At 42.0% G+C, this 21,619-nt stretch overlaps 1 protein-coding gene across 12 annotated transcripts in view; it reads right to left on the bottom strand.

The window, feature by feature from the left end:
* The window catches only part of MBNL2 (muscleblind like splicing regulator 2), a 161,784-nt gene that overhangs the window by 11,810 nt on the left and 128,355 nt on the right, over nucleotides 1-21,619 (bottom strand). For 6 of the 12 annotated variants that reach the window (XM_027557853.1, XM_027557842.1, XM_027557841.1 and 3 more), the window contains 2 exons: nucleotides 17,594-17,629; nucleotides 16,189-16,283 (listed from right to left, as the gene is read on the bottom strand). The exons of 3 other annotated variants lie outside the window; for them this stretch is intronic. In XM_027557853.1, coding sequence (XP_027413654.1) covers nucleotides 16,189-16,283; nucleotides 17,594-17,629 — 131 coding nt within the window. The remainder of the gene's footprint in view (nucleotides 1-16,188; nucleotides 16,284-17,593; nucleotides 17,630-21,619) is intronic. 3 more of the 12 variants (XM_027557852.1, XM_027557848.1, XM_027557847.1) reach the window with 1 other exon arrangement.

Here is a 21,619-nt window from a genome sequence, read left to right as displayed (position 1 = left end):
AAAAATTAAGGGCTGTCTGCATATTAAGGAAGGCTAAATTCCTCTACTATATCAAGAAATAATATATAGTAGTTATGTTGCACTTTTTAAAAATATTCTAAAATATTATAGAAAATATTATGAGATAAATTTACTATAAAATATTTATGATATAAAATATTTTTCTAAGAATATTATATTTAGAATATGTGCTTTGAGATGTGGAGGAAACAAGGCTATCTGAGATTAGTCAGGCTGCCCACATCTGAGGCTATTTCAGTGAAGGTGACCTCTGGACATGAAGGTAGAATCCAAGAAAACTTTTTTTTATATCTTTAAAAACCAGTTTATGCAGCAACTGAAAAGAAATTTCAAAAGCATTCATTTAAACCTGTTCTTTTCAATATGGGGTTTTGCTCCCAGTAATACACCAAAGAATCGGGCCAATAAAAATCACAAACAAGATCCCATTGGATTCAACATCGAATCCCCAGTCCTGCTCAATGCCCTGCTTTTGTATCCACTACATTATGTTGGACTTAGAATCCTGGGCACATTTTGGCCGAAGTATTCATCTTAAGAGTGTAGCAGAATGTATAATTCAGCCTGCTAAGAACTGGCTTTTAAGACATGAAAGGCAGAAAAAGAAACCAAACGCTGGGATTCAGTAAAAAAGAAGGCTAAGATGAATGTTAGGTCCAGGACACAAAGTCTTTGTCTACTGTAATCATCTCACACATTTCTTGAACTGGTCGGATGACACCGCCATCCAACAAAATTTCCAGAAAAATCAGCCTCGTTTTGCTTTCTTCCTTTTTAGTTCTTGGCCTGTGTGTTTGAGTATGTGTGTCAGAGAGAGAGAGAGAGAGAGAGAGAGAGAGAGAGAGGAACAAAACCACCCAATGGGTGTAAAACAATGATGCAAAGGAAAAGTCAAAGAGGGTCCAGGAGTGGAAATTGAGGAGGCTTGTTTGTGCCATCAACCAGCTCTGTGACCCTTCTGGGCCTGTTTCTCACTCTGCTAGTACTACACTGGCACCTCTGAAGCGTGGTGTGAGGTTAACCAGGTGGCCATCTGTCCTCTCTAATAACTCCTCAGATAGTGTCCCAAATATCCTCGTATAAACGATGGCAAAATGGAAGCCAAAGAAAGAAAAGGTAGCAAGCCAGCAAGTTACATTCGCTCTCATTTTTTTTTACTACTAACCATCTTCCCTCAAAGCTCAGTGGTTAGGCCCATCCTTTCAGCATCTCTACTTTTGGGGATGATTCTTATGATATGATAATTACTTCGATCGTCACTGTGTACTTAACAGTGCTAAAAGCCATGAGAACAGAGACTTGTTTATTGCTATGTTCCCAGAGTTCTGAATTTCACACGACACAGACTGGGCTCTTTATAAACATCTGTTGAGGAAAACATGAGGATGCATGGCACTGAGTTAACAGTGGGCTCTGTTACAGCCTCAGAGCAGACCCAGCTTCTAACATGCGTGGTTCACTGAGGAAGAGCTGAGTGCATTTGCACTCAGTTACCTGTTTCATGGAAACAGAACTCTTACAGGAAAACTCAGCAACGAGAACGAAGTTTTCATATGCAAAGAGTAAGGATTTAATAAAACAAAAACCTAAGTATAATTAGGTATCTCTCTTTCCAATCCTAATTCTTTCTTCTTTGGAGAAATGTCTATTCAGATCCTTTGTCCAATTAAAAATACTATGGTAAAACAGGCAGAGTGTAAAATGTGCCGTTTTAACCATTTTAAAGTATATAGTTCAGTGGCATTAAGTACACTCACACTATTGAGCATCTCACCACCATCTATCTCCAGAACTTCCCATCACTCCAAACTGAAACTCAGTACCCATCAAACACTAACTCCCCGTTCCCCTTTCTTGCCAATACTTAACCCCTTCTTCCTTCCTTCCCTCCCACCTTTCTTTTTATTCTCCCTGTTCTGGGTTTCAAAAATGAAATTTGAATCATCATAAATTCCTTGGCTCACTTTGAAATTTAGCTCTATGACTTTTACCTACAACTAAATTAACCCCTGGGCTTCCTTGGTGGCTCAGTGGTAAAGCATCTGCCTGCCAATGCAGGTTCGACCCCTGAGTCAGGAACACTCCCTGGAGGAAACGACAACCCACCCCAGTATTCCCGCGTGGGAAATCCCATGACAGAGGGGCCTGGCGGGCTACAGTCCATGGGGTTGGGAAGAGTCGGACACGGCTTAGTGACTAAACAACAAACAACAACAAATTAACCTCGAGTCACTCCTTCAATAGTTGCCCCTCCAGGCTGCCCAAAACCCATTCTTAGGTTTTTTTAATCTGAGATTTATGCGAAGGTAAGGCTTGGTGGAAACAGTGGAGAAAAGAAGTATCTCTCTTTTAAAATTATTGCTGTTTAAAAAAAAGAGAGAGAAAGCCTTGGATGAAAGGACTCCTCCTGGTTGACTCTTTTTACAGAAGTTTCTTGCCAGTTCACCACATTGAGAACAGTGAGTTGCCTTCATTCATCCGCTTGCTAAGTTGTGTTTACTGGACTGAAATTTGAATTTCCTTGTCGATCTCATCAACTCACATTTTCAAACCATATCCTGAACTGAGATTTAAAAGGCTTGCTTCTACGGGAACTTTCCTCTTAAACAGTTAAAACTTTGTAAACCGATAGTTAAACTAAGCATAGATAGTGCATGTTCGGTTGTGCCTGGCTGTTTGCGACACTATGGACTGTAGCCCGTCAGGCTCCTCTGTCCACGGGATTTCCCAGGCAAGAATACTGGAGTGGGCTGCCATTTCCTCCTCCAGGGGATCTTCCTGACTCAGGGATTGAACCCGCGTCTCCTGCATTGGCAGGTGGATTCTTTAGTTAGCAGTTTTTAAGGAAACCATGTAAAGAACTTCATCCCAATTCTACATCGACCATAAGCTTTCATCTAAAGCAAATCAAATGCAGACACAAGAGAACAGGATATGGAGGTTGGCTAACCTGAGTTCTCAAATTGTTCAGCCATTTCCAACCTGCTTGAATGTTACGCAAATTATTCTTTTAAGTTTTCTCCCCTCTGAGAAATGGATAAGACACTTCACAGAGCTCTATTGAGTATTAAAGTAAATAATGTATATAAAGTGTCTGATTCGTAACACTGGTTGTTGATACACCTTGGCTTTCTTCCATTGTCTATTTAAGATTCATAATCCTAAATAAAATTTGGTTTCAGCTTCTATTTAAATAGGCCTTCAAATAATAATTTTGTGCATTTAAACATTACATGGTCTGTATGACACTCCATACGTGTTGATAATAAACTTGATTTTGATGAGATTAGGGTTTTCTAAATGTCAAATACACTTCCCTTATTGTGTATGTATATCTCGACTTGTCACTGACAACTAAATAGAGGCTGAATTTCTTTGTTGTTCATGGAAGTCTTGACTGTCATTCATATTAATCATTTTTCAAACTAAAATATTTTATTATAAAAGCATCAATATCCAGTGCATACAATGATCAGTGTCTACTGCAACAGAAAGTTACATCCCATGACAGGCACTCTTTAAACTCTCTAAATTTAAATCCAGTTCAAACCCCGTTCCTGGACCTGACAGGTGTATGACCATGGGTAAGTGCTTCCACATATTTTATTCTCAGCACGCCTCATCTCTGTAATGGGAATCAAGCGTTGTCCCTAACAGAAATCGCTGTGAGCCTCATGTAATCAACAAGTGCTTGGTGGTAGCCAGCACATAATGCTCTGTTATCATTTGGTAATATTTCACCTATTGTAGTTTCTTAATAATAAATAATGCAGCCACTCAGTCGCGTCTGACTCTTTGTGACCCCGTGGACTGTCACAGCCCACCAGGCCCCTCTGTCCATGGGATTCTCCAGGCAAGAAGACTAGAGTGGATTGCCACTTTCTTCTCCAGGGGATCTTCCCGACCCAGGGATCGGGCCCAGGGATTGAGCCCAGGTCTCCGGCATTGCAGGCAGACTCTTTACCCTCTGAGCCATCAGGTCGTTTCTTAGGCTAAGCCAAAAAGCCTGAATATAACCCTTTAGACAAGATAGAGCATGTACTTACATTTCTTAGATTACTGTGCTCAGAACAGACTACTCTTTATGGACAATTCTCCACACCCAGTCTTGTCTCATAAACATCATTCTTCAACTTTTAAACCTTCACCTGTTCTGATACAGGTCCCCATACATAGTAGTAAAAATAAGAGAACTCAGATTATGAACTTGTGTGAAATAAAAAAAGAAAGCAATTCTTAAACACAGTTTTCCAAGGCAAAGGAGTACAATGGAGTATTCTTCTCATTCTTCACAAACTACTTGGACTACCCTATTTTAACTTCTTTCCTTGTTCAAGAACAACCTTAACATTACAGGGGTCAGAGAAGAGCAAAGAAAAGAAAAGAAGATGAACAATTGGAACTGACTCAAGCAATTCCTTTCCTCTCGAATCTTCATAACTAAAGTGGTTCTCTGGTCCTTTCAAATATTTTGGGATAACAATGACAAATACTGAAAGAACGACTAATGGAAAAGTTATGAAATTACTACTGGAGATGATATTTGGAGAAATAGAAGGAATCGACTTTAATGTTTTTAATTCCTCCAAAACCTTTCTAAATTTTAAGGAGGAAGCAAATCTATTGATTGTTCAAAAAAAGGTACAGGTAGCATATTTATGCTGGATTGTGGTTTGAGGGACAGAGAGAGGACTAAGTCTGGGGTTCTCAGTTTGCAATCCCTTATGTAACCTTGAATGAGTCACTTCACCATTCCGGGTCCTTTTCCTCATTTTAAAATGGAAGCTTAGGAGCTTACGGAAGGTTGTATATCTGGTTTTGCCACTTAAGAGATGATCTTGAATACGCTTTTCAGCTTCTCAAAACTGCAGTTTCTTTATCTATATACTGGGGATAAGAATATTCCCTTCCAGGGCCATTTGGGGGTTTTAATGAGAATACTTCATACAAAAGCTTAGCACAACGGAGATGCCTGGGTCATCTCTGCGCTGTCTGTATGCTCTGTAGTACTTGGGGGCCCTTTTGTGTGTGCTTAGTCCCTCAGTTGTGTCCAATCCTTTGCGACCCCATGGACTAGAGCCTGCTAGGCCCCTCTGTGCGCGGAATTTTTCAGGCAAGAACACCAGAGTGAGTTGCCATTTCCTTCTCCAGGGATCTTCCTGACGCAGGTATCGAACCCTCGTCTCCTGTGTCTACTGCATTGCAGGCAGATTCTTTTTACCCACTGAGCCATCAGGGAAACCCACTGGGGGCCCTTTAATGATCATTTAAAGCACTTTCTCAGGAAGACAGTGTGGCAAATGGGAAAAAATACTACCCTAAGCAGGACAGGGACAATCGAGTTCCAGTCATGGTTCTCTTATTATTTATGGGACTTGGATAAGCCACCTTGCTGAACTGGGGACTTGCTCCAAATTACAATGTAACTTGCACCATCATTCCCTTTTTCTGTTATTGTAGAAGGATGGCCTGGTTGTGGTCAGTTTGCTCACAGGACTTAAAGCCTTTCGTAGCTTCGATGAAGTTGATGCAGATCTTAGGTCAGATCTGTAATGCCTGAGGTGACAGTGACTTTGGGAAAATGGGTGACATTTTACAATGTTCAGCTTAATGATGCTGCTTCCAGAAATGTATTGCATCAAATAGTGAAGAGCCTCTGTGCTTGATTACAGGAAGCTCATCGACACAAACTCTGAGCAAGGGGAGGGTGATGATAATAATATAACTTCATCACCTAGAGTTAAAACAGACCAAAAGTTCCAGCATGTTATACACAACGCTGAGGCATGATGGAGACTAAATGTTAGATGAGCTATAGTTTCTCATAAACCAATGTCAGAAAATACCAGTTAGCACATTTGTTCTTTATGGTACAAATCAACCCTGGAGGAGGGCATGGCAACCCACTCCAGTATTCTTGCCTGGAGAATCCCACGGACAGAGGAGCCTGGCGGGCTACAGTCCCTGGGGTCGCAAAGAGTTGGGCACAACTGTGCAACCAACACTTCTACACTAATACAAATAAAAGTGAGCAAGTGTCAACAGGAACCACTCTTTTTATGTAAGTCTTGGGGAGAGATGCCTTTTAGAAGGCTGATGTGGCAGGGACCAGAAAGCTGGTGAATCCACAGATACTCAGAAGCTGGGAAGAGCCATTGGGAGAAGAAAGGATCGAAATGTCTCCCTGAATTTTCCTGACTTTCTTAGTTACGGCCTGTCCGCCTTCCTGGGCTTCCCAGTGGTGTAGTGGTAAAGAATCCACCTGTGATGCAGGAGAGCAGGAGACCTGGGCTCGATCCCTGGGTCGGGAAGATCCCAGGAGGAGGGCATGGCAACCCACTCCAGTCTTCTTGCCTGGAGAATCCCCTGGACAGAGGAGCCTGGTGGGCTCCAGTCCGCAGGGTTGCGAAGAGTGGGACACAGCTGGGCACTGAGCGCATGTACTCCTTCGTATCCACAGGCTCTGTGCCCACAGATTCAACCAACCACAAGTAGAAAATATTTGGAAAAAAAATCAGAAAGTTCCAAAAGGCAAAACTTGAATTTGTTGTGCACTGGCATCTACTTACATAGCATTTATGATGCATTAGGTAATGCATAGATGATTTAATGTCTAAGAGAGGATGTGCATAGGTTATGTGCAAATGCACCATTTTATGAGACTTGGGCAGCCATGGATTTTGGTATCATTTGGGGTCCTGGAACCAATGCCCCGCAGATACAGAGGGATGACTGTATTCAGCCTCCCCCACACATGAGAAAAGGATCTTTCTCTCCATCCCAGTTCATCACTTTATCAATGAAGCAGCTTTCTCACCAGTTAACCTGCACTCAGTTTACCCCAGCTCACACCTTCCCACTCACGTCCAGTAGATGGGGGTTTGCAAAGCCCCCCTTTAGCGTCTTGCTGCCCTGCTCTCGGCCTGCCATTCAAGGCCCTCAGTCCCCTAACCCCTCCTCATTGCTCCACAGGATTTTCCAGTCCTGCCCATGTGTTACTGCTCCACCCCCTCATTCACTGCATGCAGTGCATGAGCCATCCCATCCCCCGCTTTAGACCTGACACAGTAAGAACTGCTCTGTCTGCATCTATCGTGGGGTAAAGACTGAGACTGCTTCTGAAACTCCAGGCTTGGGGAAGAAAACAGCATGAGGGGAAGCACTGACCTCGGGGTTAGAGAGTCTTGAGGTCAAAGGGAGGCCCTTCTACTGATTATAGAGTCACAGCAAAATCTGAGCCTTGATGTCTTCCCATGCTAAAGAGGAAGAACAGAACCCATCTGATAGGGCTAACTATAAGGACACACGCAAAGCATGATGCCAGTGCGTTTATAACGCTAGCCCTCCTTGCCCCTCCCCCACTCCCTGCTCTCCCCCTTACGTTTCACTCTGGCAGGGACAGCTCACCTGCTCCTTATCTAATTCTGACACATCCTTCAAGATCCCCTCCCCACTTTAGGAGTAAAGTTCTGCCATGCAGCTTATGTTTTTCAATCTGAGGACTTGATGATCTCCCTTTATGACACTGTCTGATTGCTTCGCATCTGACTGGGCAGGAAACTCCTAGGTGCCATTAGCACTGTGCCACACTGTGTCTCCAGCGTGTTCAGCAGACTCAGACAGGTTTGACCTTGGGAGCCATTGCCTCCAGCGATGTGCCCAGAGGGAACGCTAGGAGGGTCTAAGAGGCCGCATCTAATGCCAGTTTGTCCCTGACTCATGGAGGCGAGATACCCAGGAAGGGTAGTGGCACTCAGGCTAGCTCTATATCGGGAGACTGAAAGCATCTCTCCTCTCCATCCACCAACACAGCAAGGCTGACGACTTCCCCAGACATGCAGGTAGAAGTGTGGGCAGGCAGGCAGCAGCGGCAGAACTTGGGAAGAGAAATACCTATAAATCAAAAACTGACTCTGTCCATAGCAACTTGTATTACAGATGAGACCCCATTCATCTTTCAACCCTTGGCAATGGATCCAAATTCCTGCACTGCACCTCCCCTCTCTTTCCTTGCACAGCTACAGCTGGAAGGAAACACACCTCTAGGATGAACTGTATATTTATCTCAAAAGAGAAAACCTACAGTTAGAAAAATGAGCATACTTTTAGGATGGTCAACAAAAGCCGAAGTACTACTGGGAATATGACTTTTCAATCTGAAAAGATTCCCCCCCCAATTCCATCAAAATGCAAAAGAGGATGGGATTTGAGGTAGAATAAAAGCAGGACGATCCACCATGCAGCCAAGTTCCACATAAGAACCCTTGACATTTTTCTCTTCAGCTGCACGAAATTGGAACTGATATGATGTCTTTAGGTGCTATATACAAAAGAATCCTGCCCAAGTTTCTCACCATGAGGTGTAAATTATTCATGAAAAATGAAAATGTACTAGATCACAACACTTATATAACTTAGCCTTTCCTTGGAGAATCTGCAAATACATATATTAATTAAATCTCATGGTAGTTTTGCAAATCGGCTGCTTCTGAGGCAGGAAAATAAAAGGTCTTTTTTCCTTCTTCTTCTTATTTTCTGACTTCTTACACAGAATCTGCCTCTATATGGCTCTCATAGACCCAGTTCCTCCTAAGACATACGGAGCAGCCCTCCCACCTCTCCTTCCCTGCACCTCAAGCATTTTTTTTTTTTTTTTTTTGACCAGACTGGCTGCCATCTCTGGGGTGGCACAAAGTCGGACACGACTGACGTGACTTAGCTGCAGCAGCAAGTTTGGAGAGCTTTCCAGGTGGTGTTAGTGTAAAGAATCTGCCTGCCAATGCAGGAGACGTGGGTTCGATCCCTGGGTCAGAAAGTTCCCCTGGAGAAGGGAATGGCAACCTACTCCAGAATTCTTGCCTGGAGAATCCCATGTACAGAGGAGCCTGATGGGCTACAGTCCATGGGGTGGCAATGAGTCTGTCACAACTGGGCAACTTGGCATGCACACACAGCAAGTCTGGATTCCAGTGCACCAGCCACACTGCAGCATAGAATTCAGACTCTAATGATCAAGCAGCTTTAACTAGTGGCGTTAAATGAACGCAAAAATGCCATTCTTATTGTTTTGCTCTTTGACTTTAAAAGATATACAGCAATCAGTCTCCCTCTCTCTCCTCCTCTCTCCCCCTACCCTGTTGTCTACACACGCACACACAAGCGCACACATACACACACACACGCAGTCACTCCCTCTCTCTGCAAAGTATCTGATATGGCAATTCTCCTTCGTTTGAGGCATCCCAATCCATTACTGAAACTGAGCCCTCCTCCATAGTTAGAACATCAGCACAAAGTTAGAGAAGCTGCGACACACACCTTTAGCGGCACCGTGATGCTGAGACGGGTGTCGCGGCCCCAGCATTAATTCCCAAGGGCTGGATCTAGATAGTTGCTGTCCAGGCCTTTTGGGGGCGCAACATACTCGGGGCCCAGGGGCTTTCTGTCGTCTGTTCCTGGGACCCAGCAAACTGTGAGAAAGGAGTGAGTCACAGTTGGATCATCCGGACAGGGAGGCTGGTGACTCTGCTGTGGTTCAGGGGAGGGAGCTGATGGGGGTCTGCTTCACCCACACTGGGGCCTTGCAGAACCCAGATTTTTCTTGTGAAAAAAACACAGGCTCCAAATAGGTCAAGTGGGGAACAGTGGGGAATGTTTGATGCCTCCTACATTTGTCTGAATATAGTCCTAACAGATGGCTTTGAATAATAGATGTTTTATAAAACTTTCTGAGACGAGAGATTAAGTAAAACATGACCTGACCTTTCTAGATTTCTTAGTTAGGATAGGGTGATTTACTATAACTCTGTATATAGATATTCAAGACTCTGTACACAAATAGCTTTGAAGTTGTGTTCACATTTATATGTGAGAAGTAAGTAAACTCTGATGCTCTTAAACTTTTCTCATCTCTCTTTAGTACTTTGTAACAAGCCTGATAAAGCATAATATATGTATCTGGTTGCATGTAATTATTTTGTCTGGTAAGATATGATTGAAATTGATGATTATATATACTAAACATTACCAGACATGTTTGCAAAATGGGGATTTTCTGACATATGAGATATCCTAACAAATGAAGGGCTAGGAATATACGTATTATTTTATTATTATTATTTTTAATTGGAGTATAATTGCTTTACAATATTATACTAGTTTCTGCTGTAGGAATGCATAATATGTTATTAACTAATTTTCAACAAACTCTTCCTAAGGCCAGTTTCCAGCTGAATGGATTTAATCTTTGGAGGAGAATTCAAAAGATGTGACGAGACCTCAAGGTCCTAATTTTAAATGCCAACCAGCACTTTTTGGAGATTTGATTAGTGTTATTAACATCTTGCCAGAAATATAATTTGATTTAACCAGCTTTAAAAGCAGTGCATGGGGTGCTCCATTAAAATATTCCTAATATCCAATATGTAAGAATTTGTCTTCCTAGCATGGACCCATGACCCAGAATGAATTAGATGTATCATTTCGCTACATGTCTGCACAGCTCTAACTGTGGACATACAGACAACACGTATTCACTCCAGATCTGAAGGGACACTTTCTTTTGAATAAAGACCCGGGAGGGCTCACTCAGGTCAGGGTTGGGGAGCCACAGGTTAGGAGCCAGCACCCTGGAGGCATTTGACCAGGGAGTCCACCCAACTGGTATCCCTGAATTCAGGTCCTACAGAAGATCAACTTCCTGCAGGCAACCTTTCATGTTGGCCCCAATCTCTTTTTCTGCTGTGTGACATTTACTTGACCAGGTTTTGCCATAGCATGAGATCGTTCTTACATTTCTCTTTGGCCAACTCTTTGTGACCCTGTGGACTGTAGCCCACCAGGCTCCCCTGTCCATGGGATTCTCCAGGCAAGAATACCGGAGTGGGTTGCCATTTCCCTCTCCAGAGGATCTTCCCAACCCAAGGATCGAACCCGCATCTCCTGCAAGTCTCCTGCATTGCAAGCAGATTCTTTACTACTGAGCCACTGGGTTTCCATGTAACAGGCAGAAGCAGGACAAAGTCCGTCCCTTGCCAGCTGCCACTGTCCCAATTGAAGGCTCTCCCTGGGCTCCACAGACTCTCCTGCCTCGAATCCATCTGCTTGCTCTTCTTAGAGTTGCGTCCTCTCACTTTCCTGCTTAAAAACTTTTAATGGCCAAGTAAAGGCCGAGCCCTTAACCCTGGCGTTTAAAGTCTTGCAGACTCCACGTCAAAGTCTTGCACACTCCACAACACTCCTATGCTGTCACCACTCCCAGACACCAGTGCTCTAACCAACTGGATTGTTAGTTTTTCTCAACTAAGCTTTATACTTCCCCATCTTTGCACATCTGTGCTGTCATTCCGTCTATCTAATGATGACGCTTTAAGGGACGTGCCGATCAAGTCCTTGTGGAATTCAGAGGGTAGGAAAAGAAATTCTAGCTGCAGGGGTTCAGGGAAAGACTCCGAATATAATTGGGCCTTCAAGGATGTCATTAGGTAAGCTGAATAATCTCTGTATATAAATGAAGAAACTAAGATTTAAAATATATTCACTTGGAAATTATTTTCTCCTCCTTTGAAACAGAATGTATTTTTGAAGCAGAAAAATACTACCAATAAAGCAATGACAGCATGATGTTGTTGTTCAGCCACTCAGTCGTGTCTGACTCTTTGCAACCCGGTGGACTGCAGCACGCCAGGCTCCTCTGTCCTCCACTCTCTGCCAGAGTTTGCTCAAACTCACGTTCATTGAGTCGGTGATGCTATCTCACCATCTCATCCTCTGCCGCTCCCTTCTACTTTTGCCTTCAGTCTTTGGCAGCATCAAGGTCTTTTGTTATGACACAGTAGAATACCACAATAATTCCAGTTGGAGGGATATCAATCTCTACTCTCATTTTATTAATAAAATGTCTTATAATATGACAAAAATGAGATAATCCACCTACTATGCTGTGAACCTCACCTCTTTTATTGGACACTCTGAGATTAAATTGGCGTCAATATAGGCATCTAGAGATTTATACATTCTGACCTTCTGTTAGTGGACTGAAACTGAATGGCTTATATAGTACCTGCATTTTCATTTCTGATTTCCCTTGTCATCATACTACTTACAAGATGAACGGCAGAGGCTGGGGTTAAAGTCCAGGGCCGTGATTCACATAAAAGCAGCCCCCGAATCTGCTTCACTAGGACTAATGACTAATTTCTTTCCACTTCTCATTTTAGTTCTCATCTTACTTGCATAGAAATTACTCATAATTTTCAGTCTACTCACTGGGTATAATACTACATAGTCTATTAATAAATAGTTCTATATCATAATTAATATACATCAACTTGTATATAGTTTCTAAACATGACTTGGCTATTACATAATTAGCTTGAAGCTCTGCTCAGATTCAGTCCGTCTCCCCAGCTTGGAATTCACCTCAGTTCGACCTGCATTAGCAGAACTCCTTCATTTTTCCCTAAAGCAACAGAGCTTGCTGTTATTGAGTTTCACTTTAGAGATAGTTTTATCTGTGGAATAAGTGACTTTCATTCATTTGTAATTATAGAGAGAGGCAGTACAGCAAGGTGGTTAAGAGCATATTCTAGCAAGACAATTTATTAGATGTTTAACTTTGACTAAGGTAGTTAACCTTGGTTTCAGGTCCACCATCTATAAAATGAGGACAACAATAATCGTTAACACCATAGTAAGACTGTGTGTATCCTATACATATGTATTCTTTCTCATATGATATCAAATATATGATATAATATTAAATGTATTATATGAGAGAGAAATCACTTAGAATAGTGTCTTATACATCTACATAATTTGTAAATAATCTTATTTGTATAACTTGTATATTAAGGCCCAAAGAACTTAACTGAAACAGAAGATAGCTATTGGTAGGTTTGCTTATTGTACTTTTGTTCTTATATCTACTCCCAGAGCTAAATAACCAAAACATTATTCTCTATTTCCCCAAAGTATTTCGGTTTTCTTGTCATTTAATTTGAAACTGCAAGTCTAAGTTCAGTTAAAACTTTCACTGCTGGCATCTTGATTCAGCCCTGAGGGTAGAGTTTATAAATCTGTTGGTTCATCTTGACTCACCATGGGGTGACATATAAAGGAAGCCTGGGCTGGAGGAGCCGTCACGGGGTGTTCTGGTCTCTCTTCTTCTTCTATGAATGACTTGTATCTAATTACAAATACCTATGAGAGTTGAACTATTTGAACTGACAGTTGGTCCAATGAATTAAAATACTGTGAAACCCCTACCGCATGTTTACATCGCTCAGTTGTGTCTGAGTCTTTGCAACCCCCTGGACTGCAGCCCACCAGGGTTCTCTGTCCATGGGATTCTCCAGGCAAGAATACTGGAGGGGGTTGCCATTTCCTTCTCCAGGGGATCTTCCCAACCCAAGGATGGAACCTGGGTCTCCTGCATTGCAGGCAGATTCTTTACTGTCTGAGCCACCAGGGAAGCCCACATGTTTTGTGTTAAGAACAGATGGCTCAGTGAAGAGAAGGAAGGGATGTCTATCATGCACTGAACTCTGAAATCAACAGCACCCCTTTCTTCTCTGTGTGTTTAGGGCTTTCCTGGTGGCTCAGATGGTAAAGAATCTGCCTGCAATGCAGAGACCCAGGTTCGATCTCTGGGTCAGGGAAGATCCCCTGCAGAAGTGAATGGTTATCTCTATCATCTCATGCTTTGGGCCTAGCATGGCAGCTAAGGAACCACAGGCTTGTTGACTCTCAAGAGCTGGAAGGGACCTTAGCGGCCATCCAGTTCTCATCTTATTTTCACAAGCAAGCAAACAAGATTCATTTTGCTTAAACAACACATAATTCACATCCATATGATTCAATGTAAGTTTAATGTGTGAAATCTTAATAAGATGAAAACTTGCCATTTCATAGTCATTAGAAATCTCTCTGAATTCTGAATTCCTGGGCACTAAAAGAATTTTCACGTTCTTTTGTAGTGGCTCCGCTCCTTGAAACGTGTTGAAAATACATTAAGAGTATCATATCTGAGAATGTATGCTTACTATTAGTTCTTTTTCTGTTATGTTCTTGTGAAAGAAGAACTTCATCAAGAGCCACTAAAGGATTTCTCTTTGTCATCACTGAAGTCCGGCAACGATTATATCTGATAAACTGCAAAGCACAGAATCTAGGATTCTTGAAGCTACTGTCAGGTGTGTAATTTTAGTTTTTTGGACTTAACTGAAGTTAACTTATTAGTTCCTTTAGCAGTCACACCGTGCTGAGAAGTGATATATTTTAGTTTATGAATAGCTTAGGCCTCTTCCCTACACAAATACATGAGCTTACACATAGGCATGTGATCTCTCAGTATTTTTCTACTAAATGGGGCCAAAAAAATCACTAGGTTGCAAAAATATTTATGATACAGGATCAAGAATTTATCATAATAAAGGGACATAACCTAAAACTCCAAAGTATTTATCTTGACTTCCTTTTTATTCCCAAGAAAGAGCTCTCTGTATTAAAAGTGCTTAACTTGCCATAAAATATAATGTTAAATTCCACTGTAACCAAAACTATGTTCCACTTGAAACTTGTTTTCTTATGAATGGACCTTACAGCAAAACTTCTGTCAAAAATCACAAAAACATAGCTCAAGAAGGCTAGACTTAGACATAAAAGAAACATTTCCAGTTCCCCTACTATGAAGGACCAAGTAAAAAGAGGAGCTTTGAATCTAACAATGGAAGGACGCACACTGTCTCTCCCTTCTCCTATCCTATCGTTTGAAAAAAAAACAAAACTCTCCAGCTAAGAACTGATGTGATGTTCTTTGTTACATCTGTTTGGAGGCCGAGTTGGCTCTCCTGAGAGGGAAGCTGGCTTGTTGAGGTGGTGAGTGATGAGCTGAGGCGCCGTCACTAGCTGGCATTGCTTGAGTGCCCACCTGGCCTCTGTTCCCTCCCGCCTTTGTTCCTTTCTGCTCTATCACCGTTCAGAACACACGGGGGGAGCTCACAGACTTTGCCTTCGTTTCTTCATTCAAGGGCACTCACACCTGTTTTTTCAGTGATGAGACCTACAGCTCTGGCAACGCTTATTAACTTAAACAAGGAAGGAAGTGTAAATCGGCCCTTCCCGCCTGCAGAATAGAGTTTTAAATCTGCCATTTATACCCAGACATTTTCCCCAATTTCTTCCATTCCCTGGGACCTTCCCCGGTCCCTTCCTCCTATAATTCTTGTCATCTTTTATCAGTACAGTCGATTTTGTTAAAGAACAAAACAAAACAAAAAAAACCAAAACGCTACACTAAGAACAAAACCAAAATAGCACTTCTGTGAAGGGAGCACATGCGCAATCAAGTGTTGACTTTTTTTTTTTTTTCCGGGCAAGCGAGAGCTGACGCTCATACTCCTCTCCTGGGACCCTGAGCGCGCACATTTGCAAGTTGGTTGGCTGGGGTTAGGGTTACAGTCAGCCCGTGGCGACAGGAAACAGCCAACTGGCCCTCACTGAGAAACAGTCCATCCATGGTCTTATTGGCACATGCATTAAACCAAAAGAATTAAACGCCCCTTTATCGGTTATATCCAGCCTTTGTGAACTCGGTGGGCCGGTACTCTGCTTCCAGTACCGTCTGGCTCTCACTTGGGAACCAAGTGAGTTTGAGGAGCACACAAGACCAAGGTGAAATGTTAACCAGAATCATTCAGACCTCAGATTTGACACTAAGGGAAAAAGGGAGGCTTTCCTCAGAGGAGAATGTTTCTTTTCCCCTACAACAGATAACAGGGTCTGAATGAACTGAATCCAAATACAGCCAGTTTTGAAGCACCCCCGGGCATGCTTTTCTCATTTTTTTTTTTTTTTCCTGTGACAATTCACAAACCACTGGATACATAATGCTGTACTAAAAGGAATGTAAGCCTGTCAGGTTAATTACACAATATTAGGTACGAAAACAAACAGTGCAACACAAAACATAGCTACATCATTATTTGCAGTAAATGTTAACTCTAAATAAGTGCAACCTGTCCATAAATGCTTGCTATAAACTAATCAAAAAAATAAAATTTGATGGATAAACATGAAAAAAAAATTCTCACCGAGAATTTTTTTTTTAAATATCAGCACTCATTTAGAGTTTGGGATTTGTGAAAGAAAGCTTTAAAAGGAGCAAACCTGATTGGCTGTGGCTGTTGCTGCGAAGGGGACACTTGTTGCAGGAGTTGTTGCTGCAGAGACAGTGGCTGACGTAGCGCTGTGCATCATGGGTACTTTCAGGAGGGGAACCATGGGAGCAATGAACAGGAGGGTGTAGCATTATGGTAATAGAAGTGGTATTTTGGCATGGTGAATATCAGAGCAGCAAGCCATCATGGGTTAAACCAGCAGATGGCATGCAATCACAATGCAAAGCAAGGAAGCATGGGAGAGAAATAAAAAAGGGAAAATAGCTTATTACAAGTACAATTAAAGGAAGTTTTAAAACATAATCAGTGATTCCCAGAAAGGCCAAAGCAGATTACTTTGGTTGATGTATTTATAAACATTTTTACTTCTAGCAATAGATCATTCCCAATTCAGAGCCTGTGGTGCTTATAATAAAGGGTGCTTCTAAAAATGCAAAATGTAATATCCAAATGAAGTAAGAATATATGATATTCATTTTTTAATCATCATTCTAAAACATCAGAACCTCAATATGTACTTGCCTAATTTGGCAAGTCAGAATTTTCTTGGAATGAATTGCAGTTAAATTGAAATTTGGGGGTCAATTTGGGGCTGCCTGTTTGAACTGGAATTACTGGGGTTGTGGTTTATTTGGGTCCATAAACAGTGAAGCAAAAATTATGGCCTTGATGTAATTTCTAACACACTGTGAAACAGATATATATTTCACACTGTGAAATAGACAGGCAGATTTTACCAATGTTTATTTTTCTTTACTGTAAATGGAACTCATCCACATGTCCTTAAGACAGATTTTTGTACCAAGGCTTTTGGAAGTGTGGGGATAACTTATGTATGTATTATTAAAAGTTAACATCTATGGGAATAGTAAGGTACAAATACTCATTACAAATAAATCAACACAAAATCAAAAAGTATAGTAAAGCAAGGCAGTTGTGACATTTGTTTTCAAAATACATCCATGTATAATCTTTTAAAATAAGTACTTCTGGGAAACTCTGATAACTCTAACACACAGCAAAGAGGAGATAAAGGCACACCACATGAAACTTTAAAACATTGATGAAATTAGCCTGCCTCTCTGATAAAGTAAGCTTTTTCTCCCCCTTACACTAAACCGTATAAACTCTAAATAGAAACAAAATACAGATCATTAAAAAGCAGACTCGCACTTGTGGTCTCATGTCTTGTAGTGGCTGTTCTAGTCACATTAAAACGGTCATTTTCTTAAGTACATGAGTACATTTTAAAACCTCAACGTTAACTCTAAAGCCAAATAAGCCTTCAGATCTACCAGTTCCTACAGCATTATCTACCATCTCTGAAATAAATCTCAGTCAAGTGAAGGTACTGTACATACTATAAAAGACAAATAAAAAAGGTTGGAACCTACCAATACTGGTAGCGGGTGTCATGCACAAAACTGACCCTGCGTGTCATGCAATGGTAGGTGGAAAAAAGTGAATAAAGGGAAAGAAACAGGTTAGCGGTTTAGAGTTAACATTCAAAGTGAGATTGAAGCACAACCAGAAATAAGTAGGGTTAGTTAACACAGTCTTTAGAGTCATTCACATTTTCAGTGCGGACACAGATATATCTGACTTATTTGAAGCCGATATTCTTCGCTGCCTTTCATACTATGGATTCATCTCCATCAACATGACTCAAATAAGAATGACATGTGATCATGCGGCGGTCTCCTTTCTCTAAGACCTCACAGTATCTTAACAGACATTCTCCAGTTCCTCCTCCAAGGCAGGAAGTGGGTATTTTACAGATGAAAAATCTGAGGCATAGTAACTACTCCAAGGTCATGCATCGTGGGAGTCAAGGGTAAGGCTAGAAATAGAAATCTATTCCTAAAATCCAGGTCAGGTTTGGTATTCACTAGATCACGCTGACCTTATTGCATCAAGAGTTTGCTTGTGTGATTGTAGAATGTTTTGTGTCGATGACAATATGAAAATAAAAACAGTAATTAAGATTCTGTACCCTCCAAATCAAAGGGTTGCGGGTCGGGTGAATTTTAGATTGCTGCTTGAAAGCCCTCAATGTAGGAAGAGGTTCCCCTGACAGGCTGACCAGGATATGTGTGATCTATTTTCTGTTATGAGATTCATTATGATAAAGAAGCGGTGACTTCCCGTAAAACTAAGCACTGCTTAGGCAGAGGCTCTGCAAAACTGCAGAACTGGGGCTGGGACAGGACTGGGGTTGGGGGGTTGTTATGGTTGCTACTAGGTGACCCCTGAGGGGTACCTTTGGCGAAACTCCTAGGAAACCTCAAGTAGGTGTCTCGGTGGGTAGAAGGGAGCGAGGAGGGGGCTAGATCTCAGTCCTTCCCTGGGAATAGCTGTCTTATCTGTGGATGGTCTTATTAATATACTTGAATCAGAAAACTGACCATGAATATAAAGCATGTTGTGGAATACCAAAAAAAAAAAAAGAAAGGTATTAAAAGGAATTACCTACTTCTGGTTCAGCTCCTTGAAAATCAAGTTAATGGAAGGATTTAGATAACTGAAGATTGGGTGTCATGTGGCTGCCAGAGAAGCAGTTTTTAATCAAAGTAGGTATATCCACTCAGGGTTCTACAACTGCCTTCTGAGACACTAGATAAAGACTCTGAGATGTGTAGGTCTTTATTCTCTCTGCTGAACTGATCACACCTGAGGGAGACTTTTGGCTTGATCTGTATTTTGATCAGATCAGATCAGATCAGATCAGTCGCTCAGTCATATTTTGATCAGGCCAATATTAGTAACTAGTCAGAAAAAGAGGCTATTTAACTGGGCTCCTCCTGGATTCTTCAGCAAACATGTGCTAATACATCCAGCCGGAAACACATACAAGCACCTCCAAATCCTGTTCATGACACCGTACCTTTCTAACCTTCTTCACAATGAAACTTCTGGAAAGTTACCTACACATACACTTTCACTTCCTTGACCCCATCTGTTCTTCAGTCCTCTCCAATCTGACTTTCATTTTCACCTCTCCACTCAAACTGCAAAGTCATTTCTGCAGTCAGTTGGAGCACTTCCATCTTCATCTAACTTCCTGAGTCATGGTAACATTTAGCACTTGGCTTCTCTGTAATAAACCACTCTTTTCTCTTTCTCTTGGATTTTCTGATAACAGAGACTCACACACAAACACATACACTCTATATCTCTATACACTAGAGTTTTTCGGGCTCAGACTGATTCCTTTTCAGCTACTCTACACTTTTCTTCTAGTATACCATTCATTCCATGGTGTCATTCAATGTAGGATTTAAATATAATCTACAAGCTCAACGTTTCCAAACTTATGTATCCCTCCCAGATTGCTCCCCTGAGCTCTAGGTCATTCCATCTAACTGCTTATCCAGACTTTTTACTTGGGAGACCTCACAAGCATCTCAAATTTAATACATCCAGGCATTTCCCACAGCACCCATTTCTGCACCTCCAGACACGCTAGATGGGACACATCACCGTCCATGTAGCAGCCGTAGCCTAAACTGAAAGCTCTTCTGGGTATCACTTTCCCTTGTGAAATTCCCTGGTCCAACTCACCAATCAGACACAGCAATTCTGCTTCTAAAATGCACCTTCTGTTTGTCTCTTGGTCTATCTCCACTGCCACTTCTCACCATGACACATGGGCTCGGATATGCAGTAACATCCTAACTGGGCCTCCTGCCTCCATTCTCATCCCCATTTAGTCCAGGCTCCATTCTGCTGGTGGAGTAAACCTTCCCCATAGAGGTCTGTTCACTTCTCTGCTGCAAATGATTCACTGCCTTCTCACTGCTTTTAGGATAAAGGTTCCCATGGTCTAGTCTCTGTCTGTTTGCCCAGCGCATCTTATACCCCTTTCCCCCTGGCACCAAGCTCCAGACAGATTAGCCTCTCATTTCTCTGAACCAAATTCATCACACGTTTGGCCTGCCTTTGGGCTTCTCCCAAGCCCTCTGCCTAAAAATCATCTTTATCCCATTTTCAAGTCTTAAAGTATATGTTGCCTCTTCCAAAAACTGTTCACTTGTTCTTTTACCTATCTTCACATGCCACTGAAATCAGTTTCCATTTTAAACCTTATTCAACTCTTTACTTTCTCATTCATTATACTCATAAAAATTTTGATTATACATTTATATGGCTGCTCATTGAAATCCACCCCTCCTCTTCTGCTGTAAACTCTGGAGGGCAGGGTTCATGTCTGTCTACATCTATGGGGTACACAGTAGGCAGTCAGTTAATTGAGTGAATGTTCTCATCTGCCAGCGAGAGTGTGTTGGGAGCAACTTGTTCCTAAAATTCATTAAAGTACCCAGTTTGTGAATGATTTCAAAGTCAACTAAGTCAACTATGGCTGGAGTCAAAGTTACTCCTTTAGAAATTTCACGTTATTCTTTTACATTCCAACATGGATGGGCTTTCCTGGAACACACACAAATGTCACGGGATTGCAAACCATCAACAGCGGCTCCTGCAGCCATACTGGGCTAGGGGGTGCCTATCCTTTGGCCTCAGTTCAGGACGTGGCTGAAACACTCAACCAAATTAATGTGATGAGCATCTCTATGGGGCCAAAAGTGATACAAACATTGTGAAAGTCGCTCAGTCGTGTCCGACTCTTTGCGACCCCATGGACTACACAGTCCATGGAATTCTCCAGGCCAGAATACTGGAGTGGGTAGCCGTTCCCTTCTCCAGGGGACCTTCCCAACCCAGGGATTGAACCCAGGTCTCCCACAATGCAGGTGGATTCTTTACCAGCTGAGCCACCAGGTAAGCCTGATATGAGTATTTGAAACACATGATTTTTGCAGTGTGTGGCTATCTTACTCAATGTCAGATTCTTCTCCTGATTTCTTTCTAAGCCCCATCTCTGCCTTTTCACCCCACTGTCACCCTCCCCCCACCAACACAGCCTCTCCAGTATGTCACACTAGAGATACAACGGACAATTTGTTATTCCTCAAACACACTCTTCCCAATCCATGCTCATCCCCCTGCCTGGGATGCTCTTCCCCCACTGGTAGAATTTTCCTCTCCAAGTCCTAAGGGCATTTCTCCTCCTTTGCAAAGTCTTTCTTTCCAAAGTTAGTCTTTCTTGCTGCATGTCGTTTGTCACCACCACCTACTGTAGATCTGATGGCCAAATACACTGTCTCTTTCTTCTTCACTCTCCAATTCCCTACGGTGCTCTGCATGAGATTTGACTTTTGCCTTGTTCTGAACTCCTTTGGGTACTCCTACTCCTTTGGAACCCAGAACAGACCATGTGTTCGAGAACAGCTTGCTGAATTAAACAGGATAAATACATTCTGCTGTGGTTATATACATAGCGTTTCCACTAAACACTGACCAGTCTTTCATCAAGATATGTGAGAAGCTTATGTAAGAGCATGGTTTCTGATCATCAGGGA

The sequence above is a fragment of the Bos indicus x Bos taurus genome, chromosome 12, assembly GCF_003369695.1.
Source record: "Bos indicus x Bos taurus breed Angus x Brahman F1 hybrid chromosome 12, Bos_hybrid_MaternalHap_v2.0, whole genome shotgun sequence".
Classification (NCBI taxonomy): Eukaryota; Metazoa; Chordata; class Mammalia; order Artiodactyla; family Bovidae; genus Bos; species Bos indicus x Bos taurus.
Note: the sequence above shows the minus strand (reverse complement) of the source record. Positions and strands in the feature narration are given on the sequence as shown.